Source organism: Scardinius erythrophthalmus (genome assembly GCF_964197995.2).
Source record: "Scardinius erythrophthalmus genome assembly, chromosome: 2".
In the NCBI taxonomy this organism is placed as follows: Eukaryota; Metazoa; Chordata; class Actinopteri; order Cypriniformes; family Leuciscidae; genus Scardinius; species Scardinius erythrophthalmus.
Window position 1 is genome coordinate 64,285,191 of NC_138222.1, and position 20,852 is coordinate 64,306,042.

The window sequence follows — 20,852 nt, forward strand, 5'->3', positions numbered from 1 at the left end:
TAATTTACTGCCAGATCGTATTTTAATTAACATAACAGCAATTACAGTAGTATTGTTGTATACAACATCCCCAATTTTGAGATACTATGTTTCAGACTGATGACTGAGCTATTTCCTACGATTATGTATGTAAGCAGCACCCTCAGTGATTTGGTTCTAGACCCGGGCCTGGATCATCTGCTAAACCTGATGCTCAACAGCATAAACACAGAAGGACAGGTAATAGCTTTTCCTTCGGTATGAGAAAACAGACTATGATCAAAGCTCTTTCACAGATAATATGTGTGGCTCTTAAAAGAGCCTTTGTGTGTGTGTTGAGCGGACTCCTCTACTTGGAGCTGGTGTATTTGGTCACCGCCTTTGTGCCCTCAGACACGGCGTGTTTGGCCAGCTCTCCGGGCAGCAGCAGACGCACGGCGGTCTGGATCTCGCGAGATGTGATGGTGGAGCGCTTGTTGTAGTGAGCGAGACGAGACGCTTCACCGGCGATGCGCTCGAAGATGTCGTTGACGAAAGAGTTCATGATTCCCATCGCCTTTGAGGAGATCCCGGTGTCGGGATGAACCTGCTTCAGGACTTTGTACACGTAGATCGCGTAACTCTCCTTCCTGGACTTTCTGCGCTTCTTCCCGCCCTTGCCGGCGGTTTTAGTGACGGCCTTCTTCGAGCCCTTTTTGGGTGCGGACTTCGCTGGATCAGGCATGATTACTCAGTCAGAGAAACTCAGAGAACATAAAGCTGAATCACTGCAGGCGGGCTTTATGCGCTGCTCTATGCTAATTTACAAAGGAAAGAACGAAGCTCTGTGATTGGGAGTCTTCAACCCATAGAATGACCTCATTGGCCACATTACACATTCACTGACTTGTAGGCGGACCAATCAGAAGCTTTAAAATATTAATCACGCCCATCTAGTAATACCGTCCATCCCCCACATCGACTCCATTCCTTTGTTTCATTTAGAAATTACGTTTAGGCAAAAACTATGGGAAGTTAAAGGATTTGTTTAATCAAACGTTGTGCAAAGATGATTCTCAGCTATGTTATGAAAGATATAATGTATACTTCATGCACTTAATTATGCCTGTAGACATGGCCATAAATGCCATTCCCATTCAACACAATGCATCTAACTCTAAGTAGCATTAATGTGTTCTTGGGGCAACATGACGACAAAAGTGTTCTACATTCATAGAAATATCGATGTATAATTTGCTTCCCTATACACCTCGTCTCCAAAACCCCCATATTTTCCCTGAGATGTTGATTTATGACAAACAACTTGAAAGCAAGTCTGATTTAAATAATTACAAAATATAAAAATTGTCCATAAGAGTGCTAAATTAATGCCAGTCATTTTTAAGACTAAGCAGAAGCTGTAGACATGATAAAAAACCTCCAAACATTTGGTATTTGTGGAAAGCACTGAATTTGACTTTACATCCATGCTAAAAAACACGTGCTGTGTTAGAAATTCACTAAAATATAAGGTCCACTACAGTGAAGAATAAACTGTATTTTGAAAGACATACAAATGTAAGAACAATAGTGAACTACATAAAAATGTTGCACAATGACAACGGACGCCCACAACTCTTTGAAAATGTAGTTAACTGCAAAGCAGAATCGTGAGAATAAGAATAAAACCAAGTCAAGTTTACTACTTGTATTTGCTTAATCATTTTAAGGTAACGTTTAAAGCCAGCACCATAACTAATATATTACAACAATAATAATTTCACCACCTCAAACTTGTTCTTTGTGTGATAATGTGTGTGGCTCTTAAAAGAGCCGTTGGGTTTTTCTTCTTGGTGGATCTCTTAACCCCCGAACCCGTACAGAGTGCGCCCCTGTCGCTTCAGCGCGTACACAACATCCATGGCGGTGACGGTCTTTCTCTTGGCGTGTTCAGTGTAAGTCACAGCATCACGAATGACGTTCTCCAGAAACACCTTCAACACACCGCGAGTCTCTTCATAGATCAGGCCAGAAATACGCTTGACGCCGCCACGTCGAGCAAGACGACGAATAGCGGGTTTAGTGATTCCCTGGATATTATCGCGAAGAACCTTTCGGTGACGCTTAGCGCCTCCTTTCCCGAGTCCTTTACCGCCTTTTCCTCTTCCAGACATGACTGCAGCAGATACTCTACAATTCCCAACAACAGATGATAGTAGAACCAACCACTAGGGAAGAGGAGTTATAGTCAGCTAGCGGACCTAGTTGAAACCACATTCATGGGCGGTTCTAGTAAACGTCACCAGTTATACTGTCTATGATTAGTAGAGGTCAGTCTTTTGATGCTTGATACTAGTGGAAATAAGTAGAATTTAAGTAATAATAACTCTATAATTTAACTAATATATATATATATATATATATATATATATATATATATATATATATAAAAACCCGTATAAAAAAATATAATTGTAGGACTTCTGTCATTTTGACTACAAATTAACTAGCATAACACTAAAACCCCCGTTCCATTTCCTTAAATTTGCTTTTAGATTTAAGTAATACATAAAAATAGCATTTTATAAGACAACCGTGACATATGAAGTTCCGATTTCAAAACACCATAATATGGAAATCATCTTTCATCGAGTTAATGAGGTGGCTCTTAAAAGAGCCGTTGGGTTTGTGTGACTGCTGGGGGTTTAAGCGCGCTCTCCGCGGATGCGGCGGGCCAGCTGGATGTCTTTGGGCATGATGGTGACTCTCTTGGCGTGGATGGCGCACAGATTGGTGTCCTCGAACAGACCCACTAAATAAGCCTCGCTGGACTCCTGCAGGGCCATGACAGCCGAGCTCTGGAAGCGCAGATCTGTCTTGAAATCTTGAGCGATTTCTCTCACCAGGCGCTGGAAGGGCAGTTTGCGAATCAGCAGTTCAGTGGATTTCTGGTAACGGCGAATCTCTCTCAGCGCCACGGTACCGGGCCTGTACCGATGAGGCTTCTTAACGCCACCGGTGGCGGGAGCGCTCTTACGGGCGGCTTTAGTGGCCAGCTGCTTCCTCGGGGCTTTACCTCCGGTGGACTTACGAGCGGTCTGCTTAGTTCTTGCCATTATTTAAAGTGTTCAGATGCTGATTTAATCAGATCGAAAGACTGAGCAGTTTAGCCGAACACAGCGCGTATTTAAGCCCAGGGCTGCCGTGCGCTCATTGGATGGGTTTGCTTCAGATGCATTTGATTGGTTATTGTCTGGCGTCTGTAAATGACAGTTGGCCAATGGCTGTTTTCAAACAAGTGACGTCAGTTTGTGGTTCCCGCCCAAACGTACTTTGCTTTTTCTCTGTATCCACGAAAATATATTAGGCGAAATCAGTTTTAAATTTGTAAACCAAAATAGGTGATTTTTAATGTTTCTTAAAAACTAATTGGACGTACAGTTTGACTTGTGGAAATATAGTCAACTTAGACAAGTACAGATACTTATATCATGAAATATATAACTTTTACTCAATATATCAGCTTAAATATTTTAGCAATGCCAATAAAACTACATTTTCATAATGCCCTCATTAAACCCTCACCAAGTGTAGTGGTTAGTTAGAAAATGCATTACTTAAAAAAATATATTATATGTGAAGAGTTCAGATGCAAAAGCCTCTAAATGCCATCTGAAATTTTCTTATAGAATGATCTTTTTTATCAAGCTCTTATATTTAAATTCAATAATTTCACTTAAATGGCAATGAAGATTACCTATTAATTGTAATTTAAGTGAAATTACTGAATTTAAATATACAAGCTTGATAAAAATGACCATTCTGTAAGAAAATTTCAGATGGCATTTAGAGGCTTTTGCATCTGAACTCTTCATATGAGGACCTTGTGTATTTCTAGTCAAATTTTAATAATTGAAATGAACATGTATAATAGAATCTCAGACAAGAAACAAACTTGAATGAATTCACTCTTTCTTGGGGAATTGTGTGGCTCTTAAAAGAGCCTTTGGTCTGAAGAGAAGCTTCGGTCAGTCTACTTGGTCTTCGCGGGCTTCTCGGTCTTCTTGGGCAGCAGCACGGCCTGAATGTTGGGCAACACACCGCCCTGAGCGATGGTCACGCCACCCAGAAGCTTGTTCAGCTCCTCGTCATTGCGCACCGCCAGCTGCAGGTGTCGAGGGATGATGCGGGTCTTCTTGTTGTCCCGAGCGGCGTTTCCAGCCAACTCCAGGATCTCAGCGGTCAGATACTCGAGCACAGCGGCCAAATACACCGGAGCTCCGGCACCGACGCGCTGGGCATAGTTGCCTTTGCGGAGAAGCCTGTGAACACGGCCGACGGGGAACTGCAGTCCCGCCCTGGAAGAGCGACTCTTGGCCTTAGCGCGAGCCTTTCCCCCGGTTTTACCTCTTCCGCTCATTATTAAAATCAAGAACTAAAACAGAAAACCCTGACGAAATTATCAGAATGAAGAAGATCAGTGACGACTCATACCAGCTTTAAACTAGAGTGCCAGTCGCCCATTGGTTTACACTGTGATAAGTTTTAAACCAATCACAGAACTTCCCTTAAAAGCCCAGCCCCCTTTTTGGAATGATCACATGACTAGACAGAAGAGATCAAATCACCGATATGTTTGATAGAAAATTTAAAAAAAGTACAACAATGGATATATTATACGCTGTTCCTACCAAAAGTGCTACACATTTCACACACTTGTTCACACTGACCAGATTTGATACTGAGAATTATTACCCTTAATGTAATATTATAATTTTATCACTGCCATTATTGTTTGTGGGGTTCTTCTCCAGCATTATGGTTTGTGTATTAATTGTAATATGTACTGTTAATCAACATCATTGAGTCGAACGGTGATAACTGTTTGCTTTGAAATATAACAAGCTTTTTGGAATTTTTCAATCAATTTCTTGCGAATAAATATGATTTACTTGAGTTCTACCTAAACTTACATTTGTTGGGTCTAAGTGGTCGAAAGTCACATATTTGGCTATTTGATTCCAGAATTAACAAATCATTCATTAACATGAGTTTTGCTCTTTACTCGGAGTCAGTGGTTGGCTCTTAAAAGAGCCGTTGAGAAACAAACAGTAACGTTAGATTTATTTCTTCTTGGGAGCTGCCTTTTTAGGCTTGGCGGCTTTAGGTTTCGCTGCTTTAGGTTTCGCCGTTTTGGGCTTTGCTGCCTTTGCCTTTTTTGGGCTCTTGGCTGCTTTCTTAGGAGTCGCTGGTTTCTTTGCCTTCTTGGGGCTCTTCGTCGCCTTCTTAGCGGCGGGTTTCTTCACCTTCTTCGGGGATTTCTTAGCGGCGGGCTTCTTCGCTGCTGCAGCTTTGGGCTTCTTAGCGGCAGCGGGTTTCTTGGCTGCGGGCTTCTTGGCTTTAGGAGCCGCTTTCTTCGCTGGCTTCTTCTTGGTCTCGGCTTGCTGCTTGTTGAGTTTGAAGGAGCCCGAGGCGCCGGTCCCTTTAACCTGAACCAAAGTACCTTTAGTCACCAGGCTCTTGATGGCGATCTTGACGCGGGAGTTGTTCTTCTCCACATCGTATCCACCGGCAGCGAGCGCTTTCTTCAGGGCGGCGAGGGACACACCGCTTCTCTCCTTGGATGCGGACACAGCCTTGACGATCAGCTCGCCGACGCCTGGTCCTGCTTTCTTGGCTTTCACAGCGGACTTCTTCTTGGGCGCTTTGGCCGGGGCGGCAGCAGCGGGGGCTGGGGCGGTTTCTGCCATCTCTGTCTCTCTGATCGGATCTGAAAAACTCTGTCTGGTTTCAGCAATGAATGAATAGCGCTCGAGCGGCGCCGCGGTCTTAAATGACACATGAGAACCTCGTAGACTCAACCTGTCCCGCTCGGTGTCTGCTGCTCGCTGACGCGTGTGTTTTCTTCTCTTACATTTGGGGAAAAATTGGAGCTGTTAACTAGTTTGTCACAATCAAATCTAAGTGAACACCAAGCAGAGGTTCTGGGCCTTTATTAGAGACTAAAAAACGCGAAGAGGAAACGTTACTTGTGCCTTCGTCAGACCAAATCCAAGGCGAGCATCAGCCGCGGGGAAAAGCCGTGTTCAAATCTGATGGATAGTTTTAACGGAACAGTTGATAAAAGCCTGAAAGCATCATTTGTGTGCTCAGAAAACAGTCTAAAAGAGACTTCAATGAAGTCAGCATCAGTGATGAGCGTTAGGAGGCTTTCATACAGCTGTTGTTTTGGGCAGCTTGAAGCACACGAACATCATCCGGAGTCTCAAGAGTCTGTCTGTGGCTCTTATCTTCGGTCAGCAGATTATCCATATGTTATCCCATTAAACACGTTAAACACATCGTTGATGTGGGCCAGCATCATATCACGACATAAATATTTTAATTGTAATAAAGGAATTGTGTACTGATTCACCATTAATCTCTTAGGGAACCATGAAAATGGAAATTATTGCTAATCTAAAGCAAGATACACCACAGTCATAATTTCCTTTTAACCACTTCATGCTAATTCATAACATAGTCATGTATGTAGGCTACAGTGGGCCATTATGTTTGATATATTTATTTAGATAGAACGTTTTTCTTTTTTAAATTATGGTGTAAACTGAAATGATGAGGATAGTGTTGAGTTAACTGTCTGGTTTGTTACGGTTTCAACCAAATCACTGCATCTGTTTCCACTCGGATTTTGCTCATAACAGAACACATTTAATGATGTTAAAACAATTTAAACATTTTGTTTTGCTGAAGGTCTCAGTTTTGTGGAAGTTTATTCAACCTCTTATGCCTAAATTCAGGAGCTTTTTCCAATTTGAAAACATCAGGGACTGAGGCCACAATATGTAACATTGATTATTAAATGCTGTGAGAAAAAAATAAAAAAAATTATTTCACTTTGTTTAATTGTGTCTGTGTGTCATTTTTGTAAAGGGAACATTATTCTACAGAACACAATATATTTCAATAGTAAGTAAGCAGTTTAGTGACCACAGACTTCCATTGTATGGACAAAATTATTATCTTTAATGTTCCACAGAAGAAAGAAAGCCATTGAGGTTTGGAACAACATTAAGGCGAGTAAATGATGACAGAAATCTTGGGTGAAACCCTATGAAGCGACTTTATCATATCTGATACACAAATAAGCCTTTAAATGATAAACCTGTTGTACACGATACTACATGCCTTCTGTCGTCTGATTGATCGTTTAGAGTTTAGACAAACTATCAAGTCAAATTTGTGAATTTATATTATTCAAACATTTAGAGAAAAATTAATCTGAATGACAGATCATCTGCTGAGCGAAGATAAGAGTCACACACAGGCTCGGATAATGATCGTGTGCTTCAAGCTGACCAAAACAGCACCTTCATATGAAAGCCACAGTTTCTTTCTCTTTTAATAGCCACTCAATAACTCTGAATAGAGAGCAAAACTCTTTGATTTACATATCTATGTATATCCTTAAATAATATCTATATTATCCTAATATTTTATCTTCTGTTTTGGCTGAGCCTGTTTTTTTCTCCATTCTGTCTCCTGGTGGATTTTTGTTTCCTTGACACTGTTGCCTCTTGCTTGGTTAGTTGGGAATACTTAATATTGAATAATATTATTGATCTGACTGTAGGGTAGAGTGGGGGAACCCCCCCCCCCCCCCCCACCTGTTTTTCCCAAAATAACCACTAAAAGTCAAGATGCATTTTTACTGTTGCTATGCACTACGTTGATAACGGGGATATACAAATATCTATGGAGAAGCTGACACCAGCGACATATTTGAAGAGAAGAGGATTCCTACATGGTAAATGCTATAATTTTCAGATATTAGTAAACAAGTGTTTAAGAGAATATTCTTCTGCAGGATATCGCAGTGATGTAGCCTATGATAGATGAATAGTGAAGTCTGTAGTTTGAGATCATATAAGGAATATATATATATATATATATATATATATATATATATATATATATATATATATATATATATATATATATATATATATATATATAATTTTTTTTTTTTTTTTTTTAAGCCATAGCTTGTGGGGTAAAACGCCCCCCTGGGGGCATAGTTTCTCTCTATCATAATTACTATAATAAAATATCTCTGTCTATCAAATCCTTTGTTTTACACTTAATGCAGTATAACTAGGTGGTAAAATCAAAATATTTGAACAAAACATGAAAAAATGAGTGAGCATTAACTAGCTAGCTTGCTAGGCTATTTTGGACATTGCTGAACTAAATATTTATATATATTGATACATTAGCCTACTTGCCTTTTACTTTTAGAGATTAAAAACTATTGTCTGTTAATTTTGCTGTTGATCTATGAAGCAAACTGGTTGGTAAGAAAGAGGACATTTTACCCCACCTTGTGTTTTACCCCACCGCTGGGGCAAAACGCCCCCCTCTGTACAAAAATATTTTCAGTCAAAATACTAATTAATTATGAAGGCTGAGCAGTTTTAATATTTGGTGAATAACTCCTGCCATAGTCACTCAAAACCGGGATGGCAATTTTAGTCACATTTATGTTTTGTTTCACTGTAATGTCACATGTTCCTTAAGGGGGGGGGGGGGGGGGGGGGTTCCCCCACTCTATACCCTACTGACTGCAGTGGAAAAACAAACCAAGCTAAAGCGAAACCAGGAAAACCACAACAACCCCCCCCCCCCCCCCCCCTGTTTTAGCCACTCCCATATCTGTAAACATGAAACTCAGCCGCTGTATTTAAAGGCATGTCTCAGGGATATTATTGGAGAGATCAATCTTTTCTGAAGACAGGAACACCCAGGTTTCATAATCAGTCATTTCGTTCAGGTAAGGAATCTAAATCTAACTAAAAATATCTATTTAGATGGGATAAATAATTAAATTGATTTTAAGTCAAGTCAAGTCAAGTCAACTTTATTTATATAGCGCTTTTCACAATACAGATTGTATCAAAGCACACCTTCACAGGATTAAATTAAAATAATACATCAATGTTTGTTTCTAGTGTAAAACATCCATGTTTGGTAATGCTGATCAATAGTATTGTTGATTGATTAATTAAATTAAGTATCCCCAAATATCCCCAACTGAGCAAGCCAAAGGCAACAGTGGCAAGGGACCGAAAAACTCCATCAGGTGACCTAATGGAGAAAAATAAAAATAATTATGCAACTTTATGATAATTTTTCAAAAACATCAGTCTGATTTCAGATCGATCTGGTACTATTTGTTAATTAGGCTATAGTTTCTATGTAGGCCTGTATTTTTTTTTTTAGAAAACACCAGAAGGATATCCACTTAAACTTTTAATAAAAACAACGGGCTCAGCAGTGCTCTGTAAATTGTATTGCCTTGAATCAGTAGCGGCTCTTTTTTAATTTATGATAAACATTTTGTAAGCTTCTAAACGATGAGCACACTTTTGGCAGAGGTTGCGGGAACTGCAATGTTGATTGACACACACGCATAACACTATAGCATATATACATAGTGATTTTTATATATTTTTGCACGCTAACACCAAGTGTTTTTAATTTTTATTAATATTATCAACACCTGCTCTCTCCTCATCTCCATCAGTCTTTCTTTCTCTCTCAGTCTCGTTATCTTGCTCTGTCTCTTCCCTAAAAGCTGAGCTTTGACTGATAGTCTTTTCATTTCTGTCTGTGTCAGTAAGCAAACATAGGGTCAACTTATATTTATATGTTTTATGAATCATTTAATTTACTGTAAGTAATTTACTGAAGGCACCAAGCTAAGTTTATGGAATGTATTCACAATATGTACACATTCATAAATCTTATGCCCAATATGATAAAAAAGGCTTCGTTAAGGTTTCTTGCATACGTTGATGTTACGTAAATAGGCCTATTTTCAATTCAAAATGGTGAGATTAGTCAAAAGTTGACTTGTTTGCCTGATTATATTTGTTGGTCGTTTAACATTTCTATCTTAAAACAGCTGTCAATTATGAAATGTTTAGTTTAGCATCTTATCTCGCACTTTATGACCATTATCAAATGATCCTGATGCTGTGCAATATCCTCTCAGCACTAGAGTCGAGTTAATACTATATTATTTCACAGCCTTTATTATACACACCTCTAAATAATACAGAGGTCCAGACCTCGTCCACCTCATAGCTACAGATGTTAAATGTTAAAAGTTTTACTGGAAGACATGGTGAGGATGTACTCATCCTGATTTGTGTCACTTCTCTCTGTAGGTTTTGAAGAGTCTGACAGCACATCTCTGATTGAGACTGTATTAAGAGACACTAACAAATTCATTGTGACGACAGCATGGAGCATCCTCCTCGAATGAAATGTGAGTAAATTACATTATGAATTTTTGAGCCACGTTTTGCTCAGGCAGCTCTTATGATCTTGGCATGATAGAACCACACTTCAATCCTTAGTGAACTGAGTGTTGATAATTCAAACCGATATGTAAGATGTTTTGAAAATGTTTATTTCTGCAATTCATGCATGCTCCAACATTTCTGAAATAAAAATATCTTGTAAGAGTGTATAAACCCTGTGATATTTTCATAATACATTTCCATATATGGGAAACTAGTGCTTATTTGTCAATATACTGCTATATATGCATTGACCATGTATGGCTGTATATTAAATGCATATATAAATGAAGACAAAAATAGCATTACATGTAATATTCACTAAGTTTTATCCTTTATTGTTTACATATATTACAGATACATGTTCCCATATAAATGTGAATGTATATTCACACATATACAGCTCTGGAAAAAATTAAGAGACCACTGCAAAATTATCAGTTTCTCTGGTTTTAAAGCAGGCAAAGTTATTTATTAAGTTACATGTTTAAATATACAGACAAATGGTACAGACGTGTCTCTCCCGGCAGAACCATCCTGTGCCTGGAGTGTCCCAACAGTCCTCAATCAGCATATTGATGAATCCCTTGCCACTAGATAGGCATTAGCATACTGTGATGATGAAGGCCATTGTGCCACGTTTAATTCACATGTATACAAGGCTTTTTGAAGTACTAGGGCAGTAAAGAGTTCTGCCCATATTTGCTCAGCCCTACACGCCATATAACCCCATACACAAAATAAATATATTTTCAGGATATATTTTGGAATATATGCAAATATTTGAAATTGGCCCAATAAATATATTTCATACTTATATTTCATATATTTTTGTTATATTTCAGAATATATTTCAATGTATTTTTTTCTGTATGGGTCCCCAAAAGTGTCAAAAATATATGTGGCATATATTCCAAATACATTGAAATATATTCTGAAATATAACAAAAATATATGAAATATAAGTATGAAATATATTTATTGGGCCAATTTAAAATATTTGCATATATTCCAAAATATATCCTGAAAATATATTTCAAATATATATCTTTTGTGTATGGGACCATTCCTTACCACAGTTAGATCCGTTCGGCCTGACAGTGGAAAAGCGGCTAATGTTTCCCAACCCTGTTCCCAGAGGAATGCCTGAACTGCACATTTAGCATGTTTGCCTATTCAGACACACCTGATTCAAGTCAGCTTATTAGTAGATACTCCAAGACCCAAAATGAATGGATCATTTAAGGCTATGTTTACACGGAAACGATCTGAAGAGAAAACGCAAAAGTGGCGTTGCGTTATCACTTTTTTATTCTGCGTTTAGACGAGCGTTTTGAGGGGGAAATCTGCGTGCATATGGTGACGCAAAAGTGTGTGAAATTCGATGTAGTATGCACTCCAGGCGGCTAGGTGGCAATGGACCGGTGATCGGTGCTTTCACTGTCTAGCAGACTTTTGCGTTTTTACCCGTTTAGACGGGAACGCGACGGTGGAGCGTTTTTAAGATTTCCACTCTGGAGGGTGGTTTCACTTTTTTGCGTTTTTAAGCCCCAAAAAGGCCGTCGCCGTCTAAACGAAAGGCACATCTGATAAAATATTTTTATGTTTTCACCCGCGAGCGTTCTCGTGTAAACGGGGCCTAAGAAAGAAGTCCAGCGTGTGCTGTTGTTGTGTCTACAGAAACTGGGTTGGGAAACACTGCAATAAAGTGTAAAGCTGATGCTAATTCTGATCTGATATTTTTATATTAAATTTATATAATTAAATTTATATAAAATTATAAAATTGTATATTTATATTATTTTCAGATTTGATGTCTGACACAACAACTTTTCAACAAATTGGTGGACAAGGAGGTAATCCATTCTCATTTACTGGTGTGGACAACGGTGCCACTTTAGAGAAGATTGGAGTCTGGGTGGGAGAATCGCAGGTGAAGGCTGTCAAGGTCTGGCTTACAGATGGGAGAGTTGATGAATTTGGTGGACGAAGTCTAACCTTTGATACACAAGGACCGTATCAAGAGTACAAGTTCACACCTGGTGAGAGTTTCACCTCACTGTCCCTGTGGGCGAACGGAGCAGGAACACGTCTTGGAGCCATCAAATTCAAGACCAGTCTGGGGAGAGAGTTTTTTGCAAAGATGACAAGCTGGGGTTTAAAAAGAGAAAATCCCATGGATGTCGGCTCTGGATTTTGTTTGGGAGTTGTAGGAAGAGGTGGTCATGACATTGACTGCATGGGATTCATGTTTCTCAAAGCAGTTGAATCAGCAGTTCTCACCGATGTCCACTATCCCACTCTCCACCAACTGATACCACAGGTGACAGTAGAAGAAATCAAATCCCTCACTTTCAGGAACAGCTCATCCACCACACAAAAACAAACAATTGAGACCTCAAAGAAAGTGATCAAAACATCTTCATGGTCTGTGAGTGGAAGTTTATCTGCAACATTTAGTATGGAAGTGAAGGCTGCGATTCCAGTGGTTGCTGAAGGTACTGCAGGATTCAGTGTCACCATTGGAAATGAAAGCACTTATGGTCGTGAGAACACAGATGAGAGAACCGAAACTCTGACTACAGATGTAGATGTGCCACCATGGAAGAAGCTGCATGTTTCAATCTCTATTGGCAGAGCCACTTTTGACCTGCCTTACACTGGCACAGTGAAGATGACCTGCAAGAACGGCAGTGTGTTTGAGTATGGAACCAAGGGCACGTACAAAGGCGTCACTTACACTGATATCAAAGTGGATATCAAGGAATCTCCTCTGTAATGTCAAGTAGGGCTGCACAATGTATAGTTTTAGCATCGATATTGTGGTGTGCGCATCCACCATAGTCACATCGCAGGATGTGGGATGTTAAGAATAGGTAGTTCATTTGTGATTCATGATCCGTACGGGCCAGCTGCCCCCCAGCCCGTAACGCTTGTGATTCGTGGATTAATTGCAAAGTTTAACCAGCATAGAGTGAAAGTTTATCATTTGCATGTCTGTAAGTACTGTCAGTTTAAACATCAAGTGCAAGAAGACTGGAACTTGCGAGCTGTTTTCTGTGTGTGCGCACAGAGCCGGGCATCTAAAAACTAATTCAGAGGACCTTTAGTCATTACTTAAATATATATATATATATTGTTGTGAAATAAAAAATCAAGTTCCGAGATACTGTTAGACTTTTTACTTGTAATTGTTATTTTATTGAGTTGGGATGACACACAAATTATGCCTATTGATTAAATATACTATCATGACTTGTCAGAGTTTAACATTTTCAGTTAATCAAAAATTAATTTAATTTTAAGTTATGTTAATGTAAAAAACAATTTGATGACATGTAAACGGCCCACGGTTTCTGTGTGCATGTTCAAGGCCAGACAAGTGTGGCCACAGCTGAAACTCGCTGAAGCATAATGTGGTGAATGGTAAGTAATTTTATGTTTACACATATTCGCATTCGCTCAGGATTCTGTTGGTGATAGCCTACTGTAACCAGATACCGAAATCTGGAAGTCCTTACTCTGAAATTTAAGCAGTGTTGATAGTATACGTTAGTCTGTGTCATCATCATCATCATCATCATGTTCTTTATTCAGGACAAATATACAAAAAATGGTACATAGCACTATACAAACACATGAACTTCTTCACTGAGAAAATGGAAAGCATCAGAACCACAATTGTAAACGTTTAATCTTCAATCTCGCCTTATAATTCAGCCTCAATTATCACCCCGCAAGAACAATTACAGTGCTTTACAACTTTAGAACAAAAAGAGTTAAATAAACTTATCATTTCATCTAAAACAACAACATGTTTATTAGATCCTATACCAACTAAACTACTGAAAGAAGTGTTATCTGTAGTGGAAGAGCCTCTCCTCAATATTATTAACTCGTCTTTATCTTTAGGTCATGTTCCAAGAACATTTAAATTGGCAGTTATAAAACCTCTCATTAAGAAACCACAATTAGATCATAATAATCTAGCAAATTACAGACCCATTTCAAATCTTCCATTTATGTCTAAAATATTAGAAAAAGTTGTGTCCGCTCAACTGGACTCTTTCTTGCAAGAAAATGACACCTATGAAAAGTTTCAGTCTGGATTCAGGCCGCATCATAGCACTGAAACTGCGCTCGTTAAAATCACAAATGATTTACTTTTAGCTTCTGACCAAGGCTGTATCTCAATATTAGTTTTACTTGATCTTAGTGCTGCGTTCGATACTATAGATCATACAATACTCTTAGATCGACTACAAAATTATACCGGTGTTCAAGGACAAGCATTAAACTGGTTTAGATCGTATTTATCTGACCGCTACCATTTTGTCTATTTAAATGGAGAAAAATTGATCATAACTCCAGTAAACTATGGAGTGCCGCAGGGATCTGTGTTAGGCCCTCTATTATTCTCAATATATATGTTGCCACTTGGAAATATTATAAGGAAACATGGAATTAGTTTCCATTGTTATGCTGATGACACTCAAATATATATTTCATCACGGCCAGAAATTATCCAAATTGACAGTGTGTTAAAGATATAAAAGATTGGATGATGCGTAATTTTCTTTAATTAAATCCAGACAAGACTACAGTAAAAGACCTGGGTGTTATATTAGATTGCAACCTGTCTTTTGAAAATCATATTTCATATGTTACAAAAACAGCCTTTTTCCACCTCAGAAACATTGCTAAGCTACGTAATATGCTCTCTGTTTCTGATGCAGAAAAGTTAGTTCATGCATTCATGACCTCGAGACTAGATTACTGTAATGCTTTATTAGCTGGTTGTCCTGCATCCTCAATAAACAAGCTACAGTTAGTCCAAAATGCCGCCGCTAGAGTTCTTACTAGATCAAGAAAATATGATCATAACACCAATTTTATCATCACTACATTGGTTACCTATAAAGTCCCGTATTAATTACAAGGTATTGCTACTGACTTATAAAGCCCTAAACGGCTTAGCTCCAGTCTATTTAACGGATCTTCTATCGCCCTATAATCCATCGCGCTCTTTAAGGTCACTAAATTCGAGGCTTTTGGTCATACCTAGGATATCCAGATCCACCAAAGGAGGGAGAGCATTTTCACATTTAGCTCAAACTCTGGAATAGCCTTCCTGATACTGTTCGTTGCTCAGACTTTCTCTCCCAGTTTAAAACTAGATTAAAGACGCATCTCTTCAGCCAGGCATTCATATAATACTTTTAATCTTACAGTTAAATCCAGTCTCTAGTTCATAAATGCCAGAGGAGAACTGGCCCCCGACTGAGCCTGGGTTCTCCCAAGGTTTTTTTTTTTTCTCCATTAGGTCACCTGATGGAGTTTTTCGGTTCCTTGCCACTGTTGCCTTTGGCTTGCTCAGTTGGGGATATTTTGGGGATATTTCATTTTTAATTTTATCAATCAATAAATTCCATTAGAAAAAAACCTTGTTGTGTTATTTTAATTTAATACTGTGAAGCTGCTTTGATACAATCTGTATTGTGAAAAGCGCTATACAAATACACTTGACTTGACTGAAAGCCGATATATATATAGGTCCCCCCCAGAAACGGTTACTACAAAGTTTACTGAGTGAAATAAACAGTTATGGACATGTAGAAATTAAAGCTGAAGCTCCAATCTCCTCCCAAAAATCCCCCAAAAAGTCTGTTGGTGCCTTATGACTACTTCGTTTAGAGAAGCTGTCAATCACAGCTGTCAATCATGGCGTCACATTCCCGACCAAACTTAGAAGAAATAAAAAACACTTAAACTTGCATCAGCATGATAAAAACGACTTAAAATGACAGAAAACATCTTTGGAAAAAATGTATTTCAAGTATAATTTGATGTCTATTAAACTTCATGGGGAGGGCGGGGTTTATGAGCTACACTGGGACCAGCCACCGGGGGGGCGATCGAGACTCTTTGGCTTCACTTTTCAGCACTTGAGCTGCACGCTTGGTTAAACCATAGATATCATATAAAGGCTAGATGTCTTAAGGCGGAGTCACTTCCGGCATCACCGGCGGCCATCTTAGGACAGGGCTCTGTGAATTAAGGTGAGTGAGCAGCACGCACACAAATCCTCTTATCTCGCTGAAATCTGGACGGATTTACAAACGGTTTGGTTTCTTACAAACGTTATTAACGTGGCTATAATTCTGAATGCTTAAACATTTTGAACATAATTATTCATATGTATGCAGTATAATAGCTACATCTCTGACGTTTATAACAAACCAAATCGTTTGAAAATCGGTAGAAAATTGAGCAAGTTATGGTTATTTAAAAGTACATGCACCATGTTATGAGTGAGCGAGCACCCTGTCGTAAGATGGCCGCCGTGTGCGGATGTCGAGCTCCATTGGCCAGCAGCGCGGACGAGACATCTAGCCTTTATATGATATCTATGGGTTAAACCACCCACCGCTGTCAGCCAGTGTTTAGCTAGCTCTATTAGTATCATGGATTCAAATGTGTCTGTATTAAAAACATGTTGAATGTATAGTTCCCCTGAACATCCATGCAAATTACAGTTAAATATAGAAGAACTAATACTTGATCACTGTCATGACACTGATCAGAAGGTCATAAACCATGTCAGTTTTACTGCTTTAATTTCATTTTTCATATTGAATTAATATGAAGAGTTTAACTGTTCTGCATGGGATTTAATAAATAAAAAAGGACTGTAAACAACAGAACCTGAATTGCTTGTTTTCAAAAGTTTAAAGGGTTAGTTCACCCAAAAATGAAAATTCTGTCAGTAATTACTCACCCTCATGTTGTTCCAACCGCGTAAGACCTTCGTTCATCTTCGAAACACAAAGTAAGATATTTTTGATGAAATCTGAGCCATGTCTCACTCTTCCGTAGGCTGCTATGTGACCGAAACTTGCTGGCCCAGAAAAGTTATTAAAGAGATCGTTAATATAGTCCAAGTAACTCCAGTGGCTCAATCTTAAGTATATCAAGCGAACCAACTAGAGGTCCAGAGAGAAGGAAATTAATAGTGGAATAAAGTCGGGGTTTTTTTTGTTTGTTTTTGCGCACAAAAGATTGAGCCACTGGAGTCACTTATTAACGATCTCTTTAATAACTTTTATGGGCCAGCAAGTTTCGGTCACATAGCAGCCTACGGAGGCAAGACAAGGCAAGGCAAGGCAAGGCAAGTTTATTTATATAGCACATTTCATACACAATGGCAATTCAAAGTGCTTTACATAGAAGAAATTAAAATAATAAAAGAAATAAGAATAATTAAAACAGTTTAGAAAAATAAAATAAAATACAGTACAAACAGTCGGACGAACATTGGCACAGTGCTCATTCAGTAAATGCACAGCTAAACAGAAGTGTTTTGAGTCTGGATTTGAATGTGACTACTGTAGGAGCACACCTGATCTCCTCTGCACTGTAAATGCAAACATTGTATTTAATTAAAAATAGTAAATTGACCTTAATCATTTTTTTTCAACCTGCTATTAACACTCACTTTTAGTAAGTTACTTGTACTTTGAGGTTGAAAAATCGTACCAGCTCAGTCTACTTGAGCTGGATTCATTTAGAAAAAGTAAGTTTATGACCTGTGGGCATGCGCAGATCAGTCCTCTCTACGCTAGACGGCAATATATGGCCACGCCAAGACTCGCCCTTCAATAGCCACTATTGGCTGAAGGTGAAAACCGTAATTTTAAGCCACCATTGTGGCGATTAGTGTTTGTTTTAGTTGGGCTCTTGACCCTTATATCATTAATTTAACCTTTTGTTTGGCTGCTGTACCTGAGTTATAACAGCCAGATGAACAAACAGAAAAGGTGATCTGATGGTGATGATTGTGTTTTAACATAATCGTTATTTCACAATCATTTGACCTGATTCACTGAACTCATATAGTTCAGAGTTAATTTCTGAGTTAGATTTACTTTATTAATTATAACAGCACTGTCCTGGTACAGGATAATATTTTTAGCCATTTCAATGAAATCCAAATAATCAAATAAATAATAAAAAAACGTCAATTTTTTTTTTTTTTAATGTAGGCACACACAGACATCAAGAATTAGCGTATGAATCTCAACAATGGTGACAAACAGATCACCCCCTGATCATAAGCTCATTATTTATTCATGCAGCAATGCATGATGGGAGCCATGAATGAGTTTTGATTGGTTGCACCCAGAATGCACTGCAACATGCTTTATAATTGTCACCATTGTTGAGATTCACAGGCTGATTCTTGATGTCAATGTGTCTAAAAACTAAATTAAACAAAAAAAAAATATATATTTTTTTTATAATGGAAACTTTTAAGAAATTCTAAATATTATGCTGTACAAGAACAGTGCTATAATTAATAAAGTAAACCTAACTCAGAAATTGGTTTCTTTAATTTAAGTGAACTTGAAAAATTAGTGAGCAGAACTAAAAGTGTTAAGTTGTAGGAATTTAGTAATTCTAAGTGGGGTTAAATTTATATCAAGCAATCCACACAAAATGAAAAAACTAAGTTAACACTAATCATGACTATTAAGTTACATGAACATAAAAAAAACGTGCTAGTGGTACTACTTGATTTAGTACTGCACACTTAAAATAAACAAGCTTTTCTAACTCACTAATCTTAAGCTTACTTTGCTTAATTTTTTTGAGGCAACGAGTTTGCATACTTTTTTTAAGTAAGGTCAACTAATTACATTTTACAGTGTGGAAGCTGGTTCCAGCTGCGGCTGGCATAATAGCTAAGAGCGGACTCGCCATGCTTAGAGTGAACCCTTGGTATTTCTAGCTGATATGATCCTAGTGATCTGAGTGATCTGTTGGGTTTATATACAGTGAGCATATCTGTAATGTATTGAGGTCCTAGGCCATTGAATGATTTATATACCAGTAATAATAATTTAAAATCAATCCTAAATTTAACTGGGAGCCAGTGTAAAGACCTGAGGACTGGTGTGATGTGTTCATATGTTCTGGTTCTGCTCAGAATCCTGGCGGCAGCGTTCTGTATGAGCTGCAACTGTCTTATGGTCTTTTTGGGAAGGCCAGTGAGGAGGCCATTACAATAATCCACCCTGCTGGTGATGAAAGCATGCACAAGTTTCTCTAAGTCTTGTCTGGAAACAAAGCATCTAATTCTTGCAATATTTTTCAGATGATAGTATGCTGATTTAGTTTTTGCTTTGACATGACTACTGAAACTAAGGTCTGACTCTAGGGACACACCGAGATTCCTGACTTGATTTTTAGTTGTTTGACCCCTAGAGTGAAGGTATGCGTTCCCCTTGAGAACTTCATCTTTGTTTCCAAACGCAATGACTTCAGTTTTGTCTTTGTTAAACTGAAGAAAGTTTTGACACATCTAACTGTTGACTTCGTCAATGCATTGGCACAGGGAGTCAATGGGGCTGTAATCGTTAGGCGATAGGGCTAAGTAGAGCTGTGTGTCGTCTGCATAGCTGTGGTAGATCTGTGTGTCATCTTCATAGCTGTGGTAAGCAATTTGGTTCTTTCTCATTATTTGGCTCATTGGGAGCATATACAGGTTGAACAGGAGTGGCGCAAGAATTGAGCCTTGAGGGACTCCGCATGTCATGGATGTCCACTCAGACTTATCATCTCATATACTCACATAATAACCTCTCCCATCTAAGAATGACCTGAACCATTTTAGGACTATCCCAGAAAGCCCCACCCAGTTTTCCAGCCTGTCAAGATGTATGTTATGATCGACAGTGTCAAATGCAGCACTGAGGTCGAGTAGTACCAGCACTGATAATTTGCCTGAATCAGTATTTAAGCGAATATCGCTTATTATCTTTATGAGCGCTGTCTCTGTGCTGTGGTGTGGTCGGAAACCAGATTGAAAATTGTCAAAGTATCCATTCAAGCTCAAGAATTTGTTCAGCTGATTGAAGACAACTTTTTCAATGATCTTGCCTATGAAAGGAAGATTTGAGATCGGTCTAAAGTTGCTTAATATGGTCTAATCCAGATTGCTCTTTTTCAGGAGGGGCTTGACAACTGCATTTTTCAGGGAGTTTGGAAAACTCCCACAGCGAAGTGAGACATTTACCACTTCTAGGAGATCTGCTTCTAAACTGTTTAACACACTTTTGAAAAATGATGTGGGAAGTGTGTCAAGAGCGCATGTTGATGTTTTAAGGTGCTGTACTGTTTCTTCCAAAATTTAGCATGTCAGTTTCAGATTACGATGGCGGCGGGGAATGCAGTTCTGTCTCCCTGTAAAACAAGCTAAATGTGATACCGCAGCCATCTCCACAGATTTGTGACTTCATAACTGAAAATATGCAACCGTTCTCATGTTTCCTTCCGTAAGTTTATACAGGGAAACCCTTATTTGCATAAAAACTTGATAAATCATCATAAAGCATGAAAGAATCACTGCTTGAAAACCTCAGGGCATCGAAACTGTGTCCTACAGCAGATCCATGGGCTTCTCATCATAGATGTGATCTGACCTGTGATTGGACAGAACAGGAAACACTGAGGAGGAAATCAGCCGTAGAG

At 38.7% G+C, this 20,852-nt stretch overlaps 6 protein-coding genes across 6 annotated transcripts; 1 reads left to right on the forward strand and 5 right to left on the reverse strand.

The window, feature by feature from the left end:
- Nucleotides 1–228: 228 nt before the first annotated feature.
- On the reverse strand, nt 229–703 carry LOC308686990 (histone H2B-like; the record flags this gene model as incomplete). The annotated part of the gene is made up of 1 exon (XM_081359148.1): nt 229–703. One exon carries the CDS (start codon nt 701–703, stop codon nt 329–331), a length of 375 nt encoding a protein of 124 aa, XP_081215274.1. The 3' UTR covers nt 229–328.
- Nucleotides 704–1,769: 1,066 nt separating this feature from the next.
- LOC308686991 (histone H4) lies at nt 1,770–2,134 on the reverse strand. The gene has a single exon (XM_081359149.1). The coding sequence runs from the start codon at nt 2,130–2,132 to the stop codon at nt 1,821–1,823; it is 312 nt and encodes a 103-aa protein (XP_081215275.1). The 5' UTR covers nt 2,133–2,134; the 3' UTR covers nt 1,770–1,820.
- A 529-nt stretch (nt 2,135–2,663) lies between these two features.
- Nucleotides 2,664–3,074, reverse strand: LOC308686987 (histone H3.2-like; the record flags this gene model as incomplete). The annotated part of the gene is made up of 1 exon (XM_081359145.1): nt 2,664–3,074. One exon carries the CDS (start codon nt 3,072–3,074, stop codon nt 2,664–2,666), a length of 411 nt encoding a protein of 136 aa, XP_081215271.1.
- A 917-nt stretch (nt 3,075–3,991) lies between these two features.
- On the reverse strand, nt 3,992–4,378 carry LOC308686989 (histone H2A-like; the record flags this gene model as incomplete). Its single annotated transcript, XM_081359147.1, has 1 exon — nt 3,992–4,378. The coding sequence occupies one exon, from the start codon at nt 4,376–4,378 to the stop codon at nt 3,992–3,994; it is 387 nt and encodes a 128-aa protein (XP_081215273.1).
- Nucleotides 4,379–5,081: 703 nt separating this feature from the next.
- Nucleotides 5,082–5,708, reverse strand: LOC308686985 (histone H1-like; the record flags this gene model as incomplete). Its single annotated transcript, XM_081359143.1, has 1 exon — nt 5,082–5,708. One exon carries the CDS (start codon nt 5,706–5,708, stop codon nt 5,082–5,084), a length of 627 nt encoding a protein of 208 aa, XP_081215269.1.
- A 6,427-nt stretch (nt 5,709–12,135) lies between these two features.
- LOC308686983 (aerolysin-like protein) lies at nt 12,136–13,101 on the forward strand (the record flags this gene model as incomplete). The annotated part of the gene is made up of 1 exon (XM_081359141.1): nt 12,136–13,101. The coding sequence occupies one exon, from the start codon at nt 12,136–12,138 to the stop codon at nt 13,099–13,101; it is 966 nt and encodes a 321-aa protein (XP_081215267.1).
- Nucleotides 13,102–20,852: the final 7,751 nt, after the last annotated feature.

Excerpts from the sequence above, each read along its gene's own strand:
- LOC308686991 (XM_081359149.1), bottom strand. The coding sequence starts at position 2,132 with ATGTCTGGAAGAGGAAAAGGCGGTAAAGGACTCGGGAAAGGAGGCGCT.